This window comes from Centroberyx affinis, unplaced genomic scaffold (genome assembly GCF_046629955.1).
Source record: "Centroberyx affinis isolate AG114_WGS23_722 - 3 ecotype Tasmania unplaced genomic scaffold, CSIRO-AGI_Caff_v1 ptg000285l_1, whole genome shotgun sequence".
Classification (NCBI taxonomy): domain Eukaryota; kingdom Metazoa; phylum Chordata; class Actinopteri; order Beryciformes; family Berycidae; genus Centroberyx; species Centroberyx affinis.
In genome coordinates this window covers 164081-182500 of record NW_027278964.1, presented here as the reverse complement: position 1 = coordinate 182500, position 18420 = coordinate 164081, and the positions used below count along the sequence as shown (strand labels likewise).

The following is an 18420-nucleotide window of genomic DNA, read 5'->3' as shown; positions in this document are numbered from 1 at the left end:
TGTGTGTGTGTGTGTGTGTGTACGCCTCACTACTGTCCCCGTGCAACCTTGGCCCCGCTCTTTCCCGCATGTTGCCGGTGTTGAGGTTTGTTGAGGCTGTGAGCCCACTCCGCCTTCTGTCTGCGAGGCATCACCTGACAGCAGTGTTTAGAAGTTGCTGGCAGAGTAGCTGGTGTGCTCTGTGTGTGTGTGTGTGTGTGTGTGTGTGTGTGTGTGTGTGTGTGTGCGTGCGTGTACCTTTGCAAGCATGATCCTGGTCTTAGCCACGTCCAGAGGAGTGGTAACGAACGCTGCTACCGCACCTAGAGAGAGGAGAGTGCGCACACAAACAGGCACAGACGCACATTTTAGCAAAGTGCAAACATAACAGGCCCTTCTCTGCTCTCAGCAGTCTTTAAATATTAAAAATAAACCAATAAAAAAAGGCCAATTTACTTAACCACAGTTACAGTAAGATATTAATTCAGCAATAAACAGTGGAACCCTTGGCCCTCCGCTGCATGAAGTTCGTAAAAATGATAATATTCCCCATCTGAGACGTTCCCCATTATTAGACCACAGAAACCAGACAGACACACTTCTATTCCCACCGCCCCCTTCCGCTGCCTCATCCAGCCCACGGCTTCCTCAGAGCTACACACACACACACACACACACACACACACACACACACACAAGCACAAACATGAAGAAAGACACACATATACACTCACATGCACATTTGGACACATATCCGGGGTACACAAACACACACAAAAAGTCACACACGAATCTCTTTCTCACACACGCACTTACACTGACACACATATTCAGGCATGCATGCGCACGCACACACACACACACACACACACACACACACACACACACACACACACACTCCCTCCTGTGAGTTTTATGGAGAGTAGTTACACCCCAACTTCCCTCCATCCCTCCTAGGCCAAGTTGGAGACTTGATGGGCTGTGCGTTCCAGAGGCGTCCCCACTGAGCCACAGTGTGTGTGTGTGTCTATGTGAGAGTTATTCTGTGTGTGTGTGTGTGTGTGTGTGTGTGTGTGTGTGTGTCATTCTCCGCCACAAACATAGCAACTGTTCTGGGTAAACATGTCCATATGGGCCACCAAGGAGCAATATGACTGTGAGCAGGAGGAGAGAATGGAGATTTGGACATTAAAGTAAGATAGAGGAAAACATTAGGGTCGGTATAGTGTAACAATCCTTCTACGTCGTTTGATTTTTACTAGTTAGCGCTGGCTGACAATGAGAACGGATTTTAATGTACGTTCCCCCCCTCTTGGGTGGGAAAAAGTCTTATCCAGCTTTCACCATGGATACAAAGACACAGCCTTCTCACCGTAGGCTGTTTTGTAATATTCTTGGATGGATGTAAAAGGCTGCAGTATCCATATAAATCTCACAAATGGAGCCCCGTTGGACTTGGGGGGAGGGGGGGGGGCGGAATCTAACTTTGGCCGGAAAAACCGTGTGACGTGATCAGCGTAGAGATGAAGGTTAAGTGCAAATCGGAGATGATTGACTTTGTTGTTTTCTGGCCGGTTCAAACGAGGTCAAGGCCGCTGTGTGATGCTCATTCGGTGTGTCTGTGTCTGTGTCTGTGTCTGTGTCTGTGTCTGTGCGAGCGATATCCAGTCAAAAGTGAGAGTGTGTGAAGCTGTACTGTAAGGGGAAGTGGACTGAAACTCGAAGATCCCTCTTGGACACCTCTGTCGCGGAGGGAGGAGGTGAATCGGATTCTTACCCTGGACCCCCACCCCCACCCCCCCACCCCCCCACCCCCCATCCCTGAGCCCTCGCCCCTCTCCTCCTTTTTGGCTCCGATCGTCCCGTCTTCTTCCACTCCTCCACCCTTCCCTCCTTTCCTGTCTATCCCCCGATCGTCCCCTTTTCTCAATATAGCCTCTCTCGCCGCTTCTGAATTGAAGAGGTCAGTTGAATACGGACAGTCAATTCAGATCATTTGGAGTGCGGATATGACTCGTATATCACATGAAAGTATACAACGTCCGCTGAACGTATACAAGGCTCAACCTTGCCCGTCTTCTGCTAATCTGAGAGAAAACATTCCTCATCTGACAACTCGACACAGGCTTTGTGGTTCTTTGCTCAGAAGGCTTCTGTGCCTCGTTCCTTACCTCATCATAACTCCCTCCTGTCCTGTCTCTACTGCGTATTCTTCACCTTTGCCCTATAAAGCTGGCTGCATCTCTCCCATCTGCCACCCACTCATCCACATATCCCTGTTCTCACCAGTCTCCTCTTTCTCATTCCTTCTTATTCTGATTCTGTCTGTCCCTTCCTTACTCTCTCTCTCTCTCTCTCTTGCTCCTCTCCTCCTCCCAGCGTGGAGCGAGTCCAGGTGGGGTGGCGTCGGGCCACGTCTCTGCTCCTCGGGGTGCAGTGTCCTCATCCCCTCCCCTCCCCCTCCCTCCCGCCGTCTCTCCATCGCCCCCGGAGCAGCCAACATCAATCTGCCTGTCCTGTCTGGCCCGTCGCAGCGTTGCAAGAGTTATGGACTGAAAGCAAGGACCGTCCAACAACTGTTCCATAGATCGGTCTGTGGACCCGTTTTTATAAAATTCGACTTTTTCATGAAACGGCACACGGTGGAGAGCGACTGGAAGGATGAGACAATGCGACAAAGATCACAAGTCTCATTCAAGCCTGAAATATCGTAGGTACATGGTATACCGAGCTGTATGCCCCTGGATCTGTATTCATCTCTCTGGTTACATTAATGCTGCAGAGGACAACGCAAATGTCTATGACTTTTTTCCCATGCTGATGCTTTAGGTCAGTCAGTCGGTTCAGACAAGTTCTATTATATAAATGTAACCTTAAAGCTGCACTAGGCAACTCAACGGCCAAAAATAGCAGCAGAGGTAATTTTTTGAATTTAGCAGACTTCAATCACCAGAGTTCATGTAAGGTGACGTCAGTAAACTACACAAACTACAGACTGAAATTTCTTCTTCTAGTAGCTTCTGGTAGTGGAGATGGAGATGAAAATCTTTAAGCAGGAGGTTCCACCATCATTGGTGAGTCTGGTTTTCTCTCAAAAGGAACACTCACTCGGTGCTCAGGAGGAAGTTTTGTATTTACTTTAAAGTTTTGATTTGTGACTTCCTGTGTGAGGAGAAGATTTCCCACCAGTGACCATAGCCAACACTTGAAGTTCATTTGGAAAAGTTGTTCAAATCTGCAGTGTCTCAATTAGGAGGAATGGGATAGTCTTCTCTGTTGCAGTGTAGGGTGATAAGATGGTAGGGCTGGGAGAGAAGACCTCAATCCATATCACGGTATATTGCAACATAAGTATTATTAAACAATATATATGCATTTTTTAACCCTGGTTCACAAACATTGCATTTTGGTTTCCTGGCCAGGCCTATGAGACGGGTATATTTTTACATTAAAATCTTAACTATGAATTTGTCCACCGTAGCTCCTACTCTATGTTAACATCTGCGGAAATTTTTTTGGGTGTTTTTTGGATGTATGCTATTTAAAATACAGTACAAATTGTACCTACGATAGGACTTTTTGGTCACAATTCATAACCCCGTCAGACATGGATTATGTCTGATATATATATACTTTTGCAATGTGTTTTGAAATAGTTTTTTTTACCTCGCTAGCTGTAGCTTGCAAAACCATGAATGCACTGTGAGAATGTACAAAATCAGTATTTGTTTACACTGACATCTATTCTTGTGTTTCTAACCAGCTCTCTGCCTGTCTCTCACTCTTTCATCTAAACCGTGGTCAAACAGCCTGTGAGCATCTCTCTTCTTTTTCCAATCGGTGCCTCTCTTTCACTCGTACTTGTAGCCCCTGTCTATGCATCTCTCTTCTTCCATACACTGATTTGAGTCCGTCGCTCTGGTTGTTGTCTTTTCCTTTGCCCTATTTGTCTCGTTTCTTAGTTCACTCCCTTTCTCTTCCGTTCCTTCCCTCCCTTCTCTATCTTTCTTTCTTTCTCCCGCTCTCTTAAAGCACTTCAGGCCCCAGTGCTCAGGAGGTCGCGCAGCTGCAGGGGCCCAGACCCAGGAACCAGCCCCTCTTATCCCTCCTCTCTTCTCATCCCTCCTCTGATCCCTCCTCTCTCCTCTCCTGGTCATCTGTCTCTCCCCTGATAGTCATCCAGGCGAAGCCAGAGCCATAAAGTCTGCTATGGTATGATTTTTATTGGCTGGAGGGCTGAGAACTGTGGTGTGATAATGAGACCTTGCTGTCATGATAACAATGAACAGTAACAGAATTACTATATCGAAGATTGTCAAGTGTTATCTATTGTTCTCTTCGCTCTCCTCCTTTCTTCTTCTTCTCTCTTCTCCTGAGTCTGCCGTGCAGGTGAGCGCACAGCATGCCAGCTGCACTAACCTTTGTGGAATCCTACAAGAATGTGGCTTTAGGTAAACTTCTCCTGCCCTCCTGGCCATCTACCCATCCATCCCTCCATCCTCCCATCCCTCCATCCAACCCCCCCCCCTCTCCGCCGCTTTCCCAAAGCAGCATATAATCCCCTGCACCTGCAAAAGCTCCGCACACTGCAGCCTGCCAAGAGTAGAGCGTGTGACCTTGCCTCCGCGACCAGAGAGTCTGGGAGAAGGAGAGAGATGACGAGAGAGAGGGAGAAAGAGAGAGATGACGAAAGAGGGGGATGATGAAAGAGTGAGAAAGAGGGAGAGAGAGAAGGCTGTGGTTATGGGAGATATCAGACACATTGAAAACACATTGTGAACTCTGGTCAGGGTCTGGGGTCCGGGCCGGCGGCTGGGAACCGGGCTGTCCGGCTATTTTTGTGTTGCCTGCTCTCCCCAGTGATGTCATGCTGCTTGTTTCCCAAGAACTGGGACGGGATGAGAGGGGAGCGGGAGCCCCGGAGATCCAGTGTAGTGAAATTTCCACAGAGCTGCTTAGTTCAGCAGAAAATAAATTTTCAAAAAACGACCTTTATCGATGTCATCGATAAAGTTATACAGCACTCATGCGAACAATATCATGTGCTCATTGGGCTCCGAGTGCATCCAAATCTCATCCTGGGGGAGGAGGAAAATAAAATAGAAAAAGCCGCCTGTCGCCAGCTGAGGACAACAGCCGAGGAAATAAAGCTGCCAAGAACTTGGAAATAAAGCCTGACATTTGAGTATTAACCAGGACGGTAGACCAGCAAGTTAATGCATTCAACATTTCAATGTTGTCGTTAACATCTCAGTGTTGGTGTGAAGAGTTTAGTTCCGACCACCTGAAAAAAGTGACTCCTCTTACATAATTGATAGATCAAAATTTAAACAAGTTTTTTAAGTGATAGTATGTTAAATCCTTGGATTTAAGTGAGAAGGCCAGGCTAGGCTGTAGAGAAGTAGAGGAGCTTTAACTGAAAACAAAGCTAACAAACAAAGTCAATCAACCAGGACAAATGTATTTGCCAAGAACTTTCTGTCTATGTTTGAAAGCCCTCACATTGTTGGATTGCTTGCTCAAATGCAACTGGCTACTGAGCAAAACCACCTGATGTTTTTGTTTTGGGAAGGCACAGGCCGAAAGGGAAGGCTGTCTTTTTATTTTCCTCCCAGTTTCAGCAAAGCAAAGAAGAGGCCGACTATGCGAGGTTAGTCCTCTTATAAAAATGCACGTGGACAGTCGAGCTCCCTCAGGCGCTGCAAGGTATGATTGCTTCTTGGGGAGGGCAATTGAGCAACAGCATGGAGCGATTACTAATATTTTCTTAGACCTTTCCCCCCCTGCAAGTTTAATCTGTTGCATGCCCTCTCCGCTCTCCTCCTCTCCCATACGCACATGGACATCACAGCAGCCATGTGTGTACATGTGCATGCTCAACACACACACACAGACACAAACAAACAAACACACACACAAAAGGACAGAGGAGAGCAAGGAGGGCAGGATATGTGTACGGGTCAGGATGCATCATGTGCATTCCATTAGACGGCAGATTAAAAAGGAGATTTTGTTTTCCACATCAAAGGCCGGCATGCTGGGGGATTCCTCTCTCTCAATCGCTCTCTCCCTCCCTCTCCGTTTCATGAATAAATAAGAAGAGGTAAACCTGGGAAAACAAACTTTATGACCTTTGAACTCTTCCGACCTTTGGTGGAAGTGTTGGTTTGAGCACCTGGACAGCCTCCCAAAGCAAAGAGATGGTAGGTCTGTGTGTGTGTGCTGAGTGTGTCAGTGCGTCACATGTATGTGCCTGTGTGTTTGTGTCTATAGGTGTGTATTATGTGTGTTTCTGTAGGCATATATGTGTTTGGGAGATTGCACTTGTAAGTGCATCTGATCAGTTTAATCAGGGTTCCCACCGTGGCTCTGATGTAAACCTTTTCATGACTTCCCATTACATAAAATGTTATTCCTTCCTGGTCCGTTAGTGTTGTTTTTCAGCTCAGAAAAGATATAAACGGGTGAACAGCCTGGTTTCTACTACCGCTGGGCTTGCTGTGGAGAAAAACAGCTGAAAGCCACCATCTAATGCAATGAACGTGTGAACAAGTTGGAAAATACATTCTGGTATACCCCTGTACAGGGACCCATTTGTAAAATTATCTGATATTCCCTGACTAAATTCCCATTGGAATTATCAAATTCCCTGACTTTCCTTGTCTGGAATATGCATCTAAAAACTTCCATGATATTCCAGACTTTCATGGACTAGTGGGAACCTTGTTCAACACACTGTAAGATAGGATTTTGCTGTTTATTCCTATTGCACCATGTGATGGCGGACTGACAGACATTAGTTGGTTTTCTAGGATAAAATGTAATGGCCTCTTTTCTCTCTTTTTCTCCCTCCCTCTCTCTCTTTCTTACTGACAGCTGTGTTGGCTCTGTGTGAAACAAAAAGAAAAAGGCCATAACGCAGCACATTACTATCCCGCAGAGCAGATGGGAGATCCCAGGGTGAGAATGCCACACACACACACACACACACACAAACTCTCTTTCACATTCCTTCACTCTGGCATTATTCAATCTAAATCACGTTGTTCTCGTTCCTGTTCTCGTTCCTGAAAGCCACTAAACATCCCAACGGTCCGATCACTCTAAAGGAATGGCAATAAAAACCTGTTGGCTCGCTAGTAGCTGATTTTTTTTTCTCTCCTCCCTCCATTGTACTGCGTAAACGCCTCGTTAGCTATTCGGGCCACCACGTTCATACAGAGGATGAGGGATTGGACTGTACATCTGGGAGGAGTGGGAGGAGAGAGCCAATGGATGGAGAAGAAAAGGATGAGGAGGAGGAAGAGGAGGAGGGAGGAGTGTGGGAGGAGAGCAGAGGAAGGAGACAGAAAATCAGAAGGATGGGAGAGATGGCGTATGAGCAAAGGCAAAGGAGAAGTTTGAGGAGAGGAGAGGAGAGGAGAGGAGGTCCAGATTCCAGCAGTTTAGCTCTCCACCAACGGCCAAGTCCAGATGGCCTGGAGAGAGAGGGCCTTTGACTGGGGGACAAAGAGACACTTGTGAACGACAACATCAAACTCTCACAAATACACAGACACACACACACACACACACACAGCTGTGCGGCGTATTGTTCGTCCGAGCCGGCCCGTTAGGTCCTAACATTGATGGAATGTTTGACTGTCCGCCTCTCCCGCCCTTGAGACATGATGTCACCCCACAAAACGCCGCCTTTTCAAAGAGAAACGGCTTTTTATGTGTTCAGGGCCACACAATGAAAAGAAAGAGAGGGCAAGAGGGAGAGAGAGACTAACATTGAGAAAGAGAGAGAGAGAGAGAGAGAGAGAGAGAGAGAGAGAGAGAGAGAGAGAGAGAGAGAGAGAGAGAGAGAGAGAGAGAGAGAGAGAGAGAGAGAGAGAGAGAGAGAGAGAGAGAGAGAGAGAGAGAGAGAGAGAGAGAGAGAGAGGGAGAACTGCCTATGCTCAAAGCTCATGACAAATTGCAGGTTGGTTTGATGGTAGCCGTGACGATCCATTAAAGCAGGGCGTAATTTCACGTTTTCTACTGCCATGGTGATACAAGGGAACTGGGGGGTGGGGAGGGGGGGGGGTGGCTGCTGTAAATGTGTCAAGGAATAAGCACACTATTATAACTTTACTACAGGTTTATCACTGAGAATAATTACTGTAAATGACTGTACTGAGCCATGGTGGAGTTGCAGGGGGGAGTGGAGGGTGGGGAGAGAGAAGAGGGGATAAAATAGATGGATAATAAAAACAGACCGAGACAAAAGTGAGTTAGACAAATAGATATATAGGGAGATCCAATGCATACCTTTAAATATTCCCAAAGTGGAAACTGCACCAGTGAGAAGGGGATCTGGAAGACAAAGCAGATTGATACATTCACATTATGTTAGTTTACTCCATGCATCCATTTCCTATTCATTTGAGCATCGGTCAAAGGTGGGAACAATCAGCCTAAAAGCTTTATCATAACCTTCCTTGTAGGCTATGCTTTCATATTCAAACACAAGTAGCCTAGCTATTCATGGTTGGCCAATTCAGTTCTTTGCGATCATGAAATGAACAAGCTACAGTAAACAGGCTACAGCATCACTTCTATTCATCGGCATAATATTAGCGCTAGTTTCAGCATTTGTTTCTTGAATTTGAAAAATGTTCTGGTTCCCATATCAGCATATTTACATCAGGCAAATGGTTGGCTTACTAAAACGTCAGGTGGAGAAATATAAGTAGAATACATATGGTAGCCGAACAGATAATCCACTGACACCGGTATTCCCTGCTGAGTGATAGTAGGCGACTAGCAGATTATCTCAAAAGGAAAGGAAGACTTGATGCCGCTCTTAGGCTAAGTGACAAAAGTAATGGGCCAATCTCCCAAATACTTGGTGCAAGACCTTTACCCAGAAAAATGTGACATTTTTTGAGGATGCAATCCTTTGAATTAAAAACCTAAATAAAGGCTACTAAATACATGAACACTAAATAAATGTTTTTCCCAAAACAGATTTATGGATTGAAACTCTTCATCTATAACCTCCAATCATCCCCTGCACTTGTCACTCCTGCCACATTTCTCTGTTTCCTCTCTCTCTCTTCTGACTGCTCCCTTGTTCCTTCTCACTGCTGATGATTAATGAATGAGAAGGCCTGTGGTCTGGCGCTCACGGATGGATGGATGGATGGATGGATGGATGGAAGGATGGATGGATGGATGAAGCTTGGAAAGAGCGATGGAGGGACGGATGGAGGCTGGAGTGTGATGGTTGGAGTGTGTGTGTTGCCACTGGAAACACTTGATCAGCTCGGAAGTTACAGCGAGAGGAAATCAATGGCAGTGCCAAGGCAAGGGGCAACTGACACACACACAGACCACACACACACACACACACACACACACACACAGAGAGACATATGTACACATACAAATACACACGTACACAATGACACACAGACACACACACACTCACTCTCACTGACACACACACACACAAGTGAGGGCTTGGCGTATCCTGTCATCTTGCGCAGCAGGAGCAGGAGTGGGAGAGGAAGGAAGAGAGGGAAAAAAAAAACAAAACCAAAGAGAGAAATAAATAAAGTGACAGTGAGTGGTGTCATCAGCCTTTGATCCCGGCAACAACGGCAGCATTCATCCATCTGCTCTGGCCCTCTCCAAGATATTCCATCAGACTACGTTAGCACATTAGCACAAACTGGACTAATCCAACTGTGAGTCAGCCAGAGCACAAAGACAATACTTAACTGTGTTTATGTCGCTTAATAAGCTTAATAAGCCCCCTCGCCAAATGAACTGACCTCATATAAACACCCCAACTGAACTAGAGTAACCTACAGCGTATCTGCAGTATCTGCTTTCAGAGAGACAAATTTAACACTTTTTAAGACCTTTTTAATGCAACTTGGAACTGAATTTAAGACTAATCTAAAAACCAAAGTACAGAAACAAAGCTGGCAAAACCAGTCGATTTCCAACTGAACATAGCAAATACAAGTTCTGAAACTATATGTGCAGTATAAGAAAAAGTACACCAGGAAATTAATTAAGTAAAATTAAGTCCATTTTGTGTTTGATGAAAAAGATATGATGAATAAAAAACATGTTTTGCATATTGTACTACTAACCCTGTTCTGTATTAATCTAATCTCTATCTCTCTCTCACACACACACACACACAAGCACACACACTCTATTACTCAATTCAATTCAGTTCAATATAAATATTAGTAAATGACTAGTAGTAATTAAACAAAACTTGTACTCTCTTTCCCTTTCAATCACTCAATCTCTCTCTACACCACACAAGTTGCTTTTAATATTCTACTTTTTATAGACTTTTCTTCAAAGGTCTGCTGGATTTATGCTCAGACACACCTGTATGTGCAAGTATTCATCACTCCACAAATACTGCAAACACAATATAAATTATTTTTATGCTTCGTTTTGAAAAGCGCACGAAATGAGGTGCAATCCTTCCAAACACTTGGCTGTTGCTTCATGAAGCGGGCCTGGTACTTGGAGCTCACACAAGTGTTCCAGTGGAAACTCTGCCCATCTGGCCTATCCAGGCAGACAGAGGCAAACGCTCACAGTCCTTGGAGATGATCTAAAAACTCTATTTGATGTAGGTCTGGTATCCAGCTCCCAAAAAGTGGAGTGTTATACGACAAGGAGGGTGTCCAGCTCTGTTTTCCAACTGTGGAGCGAGGAGAGTGAGCTTTCAAAAGGAATAAAAAGACACCTGTCTTTTATTACCACCCTGGTGAATTCAGCCTTTTTCCAGACAAGGGAGAGGGAGAGAGCGAGCGAGAGAAAGAGAGAGAGAGAGGAAGATGGGTTCTGCAGAGGTTCTGTGGAGACTGATCCTCCAGTGATTTATGACTCGCTTCGACACCCCTAGCACACAATGTGTATCTGTGTGTGTGTGTGTGTGTGTGTGTGTGTTGCCTGGCAGAGATGGAACGTCTGAGCGCCGCATGTGGTCAGATTAAATTGATAAGCCATTTATAGTTATGGGAGGGCTGAGGGCAAACACACACACACACACAGTCACATACACAACCACACATAAACTTTATACATGTGTGAACTTGACCAGCTCTGGCATATGTGGCATATGTGTGTGTGTGTGTGTGTGTGTGTGTGTGCGCGCACGTGTGTGTAATATTAAATAGTGAGGGTAGATGGTAAGTGGGGAATTCACTACACTTTATTTTGTCGAGGTGGGGGGACATAAAACTGTATACTTGTATATACTGTATACTGTATACATACTTCATACCCCATCAAAAAGCTATAACTTACATACATAATACCCTAACCTGGTGTTAGTATAGGGATGGAAGAAGAAAGCAGGTGTATGAAATTCCAGTGCTAAAAGAGTCATAAAGACAGTAAGAGACAGAGAGAGATTTGGGGAAGAGAGGGGACTAGAAGAGAGAGTGAGAGAGAAATCAAGCCACATTGCTTTATCATTTGTCTCTCTTTTCATTCTCTACTCTTTGGGGGGCCAGGCCAGTGCATCCATTTCACCTTTGCATTTTACCCTGCATCCACACTGTGAGCAACAAGTCAACAAGTCACCGGAAGTCCATTAATTCCCTACAGAGCTGAGTGACCAGGGAAACTTGGCGGGTGTGTGGACGGTCAACAAACTTGCTGGCTGAGAAAAGTTGGCCACGGCTGAAGTTTTTGCAGTCATTTCATTCCATGGACAATAGTTCCGGCTTGCAAATGCAAAATGGACTACAGCCGTCCAAAGCTTCCCAGTTCTCTAGAACATTTATTTGAAAGATTACAGGAATAAACATCTCAGAAACAATATTCCATCCTTTGTTGGGATCGATGGTAAGCTCACACACAGCACACAATTGGTCAGAATAGAGCAACCCATTAGCCAAGTTGCTTGCAGTGTAAACACTTTGCTACATTCTTATCAAGAGCAGCTTAGAATGACTGAGCAAGTAGAGGCTCAGTGTCTGCTGACAAAATGTACTTATTGTAAGTCGCTTTGGGCAAAAAAGGTCCACTACATGACATAATGTAATGTAATGAACTGTAATGTCTTGCTCAAGGACATTTCAACAGGCCACCTGGCTGTAAATGGACATGGGAATTCAACCTGGGCCCTTTTGGTCAAGATGGGACACTTTCTGTAACCACTAGGTCAGCGTGCCGACCCCATGGTTCAGATATCCTTGAGTGTCAAAGGGGTCAGTGTGCAGGGCACATGTCGTACTCAGCTATGTTATGCTAGACTAGCACACAGCCAGGGCCATGCTACGCTAGGCTAGCATGCAGGCAGCCAGGCAGCATAAAACTGACATAGCTCCACAGTGCTAACTGCGTCTCTGTCTACCCCCCTGCCTCGTATAACGCCACAGCTAGCATGGCCTATTCAGCTCCGTAAAGCCTAGCCAACCTCGCTCTGTGTGTGTGTGTGTGTGTGTGTGTGTGTGTGTGTGTGTCTGTGTGTGTGTGTGGATGATGGCCAGTCAAGCCAGGCTCTTCATGTTAACCCAGAAAAACAGACAGGCCTTCATAAAACCCAACGAGCATGATGGGAGGGAGAAGTGTTCATTGACTGCAACAAGCAGCCTGCCCACATCATCAGGACATAACGCTGTACAAACAAACAGGCTCCCACTACTGGAGGAGAGGCTCCAAGGAAAATGGGGAGACAGGGAGGAAAAATAAAGATTTAAACGCAACATGGTTGGTAAAGGACCCACTTGGAGTTTTGAGGGGGCCGTCCCATGTATTTCTCTTGTTTCTTTCTCATACTTCATACAGCCTAAAACTGGGCTTATTATTTTACGGATCAGTGAGAGCCAGAGAAACCTCTGAGAAATTGAGCACACTGCCCCTTGAAGGCAGAGCAGCGATGTTTATGTCCATTGAAAATGACTGAGGGTTTCCACTTCTTGCCAAAAGTTTGCTAGCTCGCTCAACTGCAGCCTGAGCAAATCAGCATGCTTCCACAGCCATATGGGCAGCAACCAAATCATAGCGAAGACCAGGGAGACGAACACACCCAACGCATTAACACATTGTTGAGGTTTCCAGACATTGCCGTCAGCAGATCTACTACACAAAAAACAAGAAACAGAGGCATGAGAGATCATTTCCAGAACTGCAGAATGGGGGGTTTAGAATGCAAATGCATGACATAAATTTAAACATATTGGATTCTTTATTTTCTGCTGTAGTTGTAAAGCGTGGGTGGTTGAATCCCTCTTCATCCCTCAACTACAGTTATTGTACCCATCACCCCTCCTGTGCCTCTCTCACCAGTGCTGCCTTTCAATATATTTCAAATCTCGTCCATCCCTAGCTGGAGTATTAGGTCGACTCACAACTCAGTGTCCCATCAGGCCAGGACCACCACCCTGAAATGCAGGTTCATTTCACCTGAATCATTCTGTCTTTCTGCTCTGGTCCTTGAAGCTTTCCTAAAAACGATTCAGCAGGCCTCAGTCAATAAAAAATTCAATCTAGGTGCGGGTTATGTGGCTGTCAGACCTCCATCCTCTGCTCATGCTGCTGTCTAGTCCTCTGTTACTGTCTGATTATAGTTTTTACCCTATAATCTCTAACTTTATGCTACATCTTCCCTCTCCCTCTACCAATCTATCTCTCCCTCCCTACTGACCACTCCCCTCTCTTGCTCCCTCGCTGTGGTTAGAAAGCCACAAACTCAAAAATTGTTATATCTCCGCCGATGATCACAATTTTTCATCTGTAAGGTTAGGGTTAGGTTTATAATCAACTTTTCTTTTTTTTTTTCAGTGAAAATCGTGCCAAGCTACGGCTTTGCGACTTGGCCGCAAAGTAACGACTCTCCGTTCCAGGAGAGCTCAGCAGCATCTGCTCCCAAAGCCCACAAACATCTGTGTCATCCAGCCGGCCTCCAGGGACAGGATTCCACTGCTGGGAAACACATGACCACCGCTCACATGGACCTGCTACCCTGTGTGTGTGTATGTCTTGCATTTTCTGTATGAATTCGTCGGCGTCCATATTTGTATTTCCGTGCAAGTGTGCGCGCGCGTGTGTGAAGGCCAGCGTTATTTGTTTGTCGGGTGACACATTTGTGCGTGATCAACAGTGACAGTGCCACTTGCCGTGACTGGCAGGTACTATATCATCCCAATATGGAGATTGCGTCTGCTGTGTCATTCTGCTGACAGTGCTTGAGTGCATCCAGTCTGTGTGTGTGTGTGTGTGTGTGCGTCCGTGCCAACTGTATTAGCGCTAACTGTATTAGTATTCGGAGAGGCTTCAGGCTGTCACAGGTCCTTAGGCGCTCAGCGGAGGGCAGGAAAAACACATGTCAAAATATATTCACATTGAGCCTGATTGCAGCGAAGCCAGTTGGCTGCAATTTGACAAATGACTTTTAATAGGTCATACTGCAGCCTCCGCATACTGATGAGTATTCAGAGAGGAGGAGAGTGAAAGAGGGAGTAAGGAAGAGGAGATTAAGACAGAGAGAGACTAATAGACTAATGTATAGATAGCCAATCCCACTAGATGAGAGACATTATTCATCTTTTCCAGTGGATTCTTTTCCAACAGACACCTCATCGCTCCACGTTTTGACTTTTAACGATTGGAAAATTCTACCTACTACTACCATGAAATTACTCCAAGAAACAACTTCATATAAAGATCATCTTTTCACTGTTACAGGAATACAGACATTTTCTCTCTCTCTGATCAAGTTACCATTGCCCGATAAGAAGATCAGTAGCAGTTTATCTCAGTTTATATTCAGTATATAGTGTGCTACAGTGCTTTTGAGATGATGCAAAGTTTGTACCATCCACTACACAATCGCAACATACTACAGACTTGGCATGCACCAGAGTGAACTAAATAAACACTGGACACATAAAGGTAAAACTACCACCAGTATTCTTGTCACAAAATGCTAATTTGATCAAAGAGCTTGTTTGCCAAGATGTAATTCTTCTGCAATTCTTTGATGACAATGAAAGAACATCACTTTACTCAACAGGTAGTTTCAGCCAAGCAGCCTGATTGATCAAAGATGCTTGATTTCGGTTGATATCCAAACTGTAATGCAAACCTGAGAGTTACTTGGCAATCTTTCTTATTTCCTCCATATTTTTGTTTGTGTACATGTATATTACTTTGCGGAAAATATTTGTCAAAACACATTGGCAATCCATAATGCCCTTGAGGACATTTTTTTACCATGATTACAATCACAGTAAAGGACACCCTCACAGATTTTATTGCTATATTATGAAATCCCAGAGAATTTTTACAACCACTCGTCACACTCCAATTCAGTTCAGACACTACGGTGCATTCCCAAACCCAAAGTCTCTGCCAACTTAGGCACTTGCAACTCATTCTGCTTCTCCTTGTCACCAGATGTGGAATTCAAAGAGCATCTCAAATGCTATGATGCATGAGGCTGAGCGGCCTGCTGGACCTTTCATCAGCCTTTAATACAAAGTGAAAATTATCGCATGTGGTTTTGGAATTTACCAAATAACCGTTGGAAGTGAGACCGGGCACTCTCTCAAACCTCAATTTAACCAAAACACAAAAACAGCAAGTGATTCTTTCCGGTGTTTCTCGACCCAGTCCTCAAGTCTTAGCTCCAACTCTACTCTTAGACACCTGATTCAATTTAGGGCCACACATTTTCATGACACCTGGAGCTAAAAATTGCTGGACAGGGGGTACTTAAGGACTGGGTTGAGAAACACTAAGTGGCCATTTTGTTAAATGTTGAGTGGCCAAGGGTTCAGGATGAGATTGGATCTATTTCTTTCCATTAACCTCTTGCTCTTTTTTTTTTTTTTTAGAGCATTTTAGCTCTGTAACTCACCCTCATACCTTTTTGTTTTTCAAACCATCTGTGTCTCTATTTCTCTCTCTCTCTCTCTCTCTCTCTCTCTCTCTCACTCTGATGCTCTCTCTAGAGCACCAAAGCATCCCCTCGGGACCTGAACCTTGGTTGGAAAAGTGGCGGATTTAAGTGCTACGAGACACTGGAAGACAGCACTGGAATCAGATGGAGACGAAAGGAGAGAAATTCTCCTCAAAAACGCCAGGAGAAGGGAATGAGGCGAAACGAGAGAGGAGGATATTAAGGAGAGGAAGAGGTGGGACAGAGGGGAGGAGGTGGGGGGAAGGGGAGAGGAGGGGTGGAGAGGATCGCCGGCAGCGTGGTGGCAGCTGTGTTCTTGAGAGGAGGAAGGCTGGCCAAGCTGGTCACCAGAGCCCTGGATGCTGAGGGTCTCTGGGAGAGAAGCAATCAAAAGCAGACAAGAGTTCAACAGTGTCTCACACACTTCCTGGTTAGAAAGAGGATAAGGTGGAATGAAAGCCTTTTGGGAGCGAGAACCTTGTCCTCTGTGTATATTATGCGATTTGTATGGAGGAGAGGAGGGGAGAGGAGAGGAGGGAAGAGGAGAGCAGAGGAGAAGAGAAGAGAGGAGAGGAGAGGAGAGGAGAGGAGAGGAGAGGAGAGGAGAGGAGAGGAGAGGAGAGGAGAGGAGAGGAGAGGAGAGGAGAGGAGAGTTTAAGAGGAAGCAGATGGGAGTCAGATGGTGAAGCGATCAGCAGCAGTCTTATTCAAAATGAGGGATCACTATGGGCCATGTGAAGACCAGGACGGACACACACACACACACACACACACACACTCACACACACTCACACACACGCACGAGAACCATATGAGAAGGGGACTCAGTGGCCAGGCGGGGCAAAGCCCTGAGTCTAAGTCCACATTTATTACCTGCTAATGCAGTGGGGCTGCAAGCTGGATTCACTCACCAAAGCCATACAAGCACACACACTCTGTCTCACACACACACACACACACACATTCAAACACACCCACATTCACATTCCATCTGCTGCCTGTCACTTAAGAATGACAAGGAACTGACTATGGTGACATGTTCATAACAAAAACAGATATAAATCAGATTTCAATTTGTTTTAGGCTGATAAAATCATAAATCATTCCAGTGAGGCAGGTGGTGATGACACTGTGCCAACTGATGAACCGCAGCCATAAAAAGTCACTGGGTGAGAGGGAGTCAGACCTGTTTGTCTGTCAGCTGATGGACAATCTGGATAGACACACGCACACAAGAGCATGCAGGTACAAAAACACAAAAACATACAAAAAAAAATTTGTAAACAATGCACTGATTTACACACAGGTATGCACAAGCGCAGACAGAGACACACACACACAACGCGCGCACACACACACACACACACACGGGCATGTTGCTGGTTAGTGCTATTCTAATGGAGTATGACAGATATGCGATAAGGATGCATGTTGCAGCGCCCTGAGCTGAGTGGGGGTCGACAATGATTTCCCTAAAATAACCCCAGCTGGACTGTTTCTGATTACCGCCAAACAACGGTAACGTGAGGATATGAATTCAAAATAGAATTGGCCAAATTAGGCTGCGCTAGCCTATTGAGTTTCCCGACGACCATATAGGGGCTGCCGATTATTTTCTTATTATCGACGACTCTATGTTATGCTACTAAACACTGAGCCTGCGTCCTGCGTGCACGCATGAGCTAATGTCACACCTAGTTACGGCAGTGACCCCGCGCTGCTCCAACGACCCGCTGCCTAGCCTTGCCCTGCCTGGCTAAACATATGAGCACACTGATCCAGGGGGGTATTTGTATGTGTATGTGTACACCAAGTCTATGCGTGTGAGAAAGTGAGAGAGCGGTGTGTGTGTGTGTGTTGCTGCGTGTGTGTGTGTGTGTAGCACAAGTACACCTCAGGGACAGAAGGGTTCAAGGCCTTTTAAATAAATAAACAAACACATAAATAAAGTCAATCGATAGAGGGAGCCTGATCCGGCACTCTGGGCCTGTGTTTGGCCTCACACTTCATAAGAGAGGCCTGGGGGAGAGAGAGGGAGAGAGAGAGAGAGAGAGAGGGAGAGAGAGGGAGGGAGGGAGGGGGGGGGAAGGAGAGAGAGAGAGGCTTAGATTACTTCTCTCTTGGTAGTTGTATAGCGCTGCTTGGTGGAAGCCAAGGCCTGCTCTCCCTCTTACAGAAAACAGAGCCCCATCTCAGTACACAAACACACGCACGTGCGCACACGCACACACACGCACAAACACACACATGTACGCACACACACACACACACACACACACACACACACACCGCTCCATAGACTCCCCTCAGGCAAACTTCACACAAATCATATTCCTATTCAAACCTAAACCTGAAACACATACAAAGCACCTCTCCCCCATTGCTCAGTGCAGTCCCTCAAAACCTAAATCTGTCACAGATTAGGGGATGTTACGGACTGCGCAGCCTTGTGTCCATCCTGCAGCTTGGGCACGTGTCCCTTTAAGGCCCATACTGTAGGACTCTGAGGAGTGTTCAGCCTTGAGCGA

The 18420-nt window shown here is 45.8% G+C and overlaps 1 protein-coding gene across 1 annotated transcript in view; it reads right to left on the bottom strand.

Annotated features, from left to right (window-relative positions):
* The window catches only part of slc25a26 (solute carrier family 25 member 26), a 48677-nt gene that overhangs the window by 9836 nt on the left and 20421 nt on the right, over positions 1-18420 (bottom strand). The window contains 3 exon segments of the mRNA XM_071514340.1: positions 238-302; positions 4548-4617; positions 8275-8319. Of these exon segments, the coding sequence (XP_071370441.1) occupies positions 238-302; positions 4548-4617; positions 8275-8319 (180 nt within the window).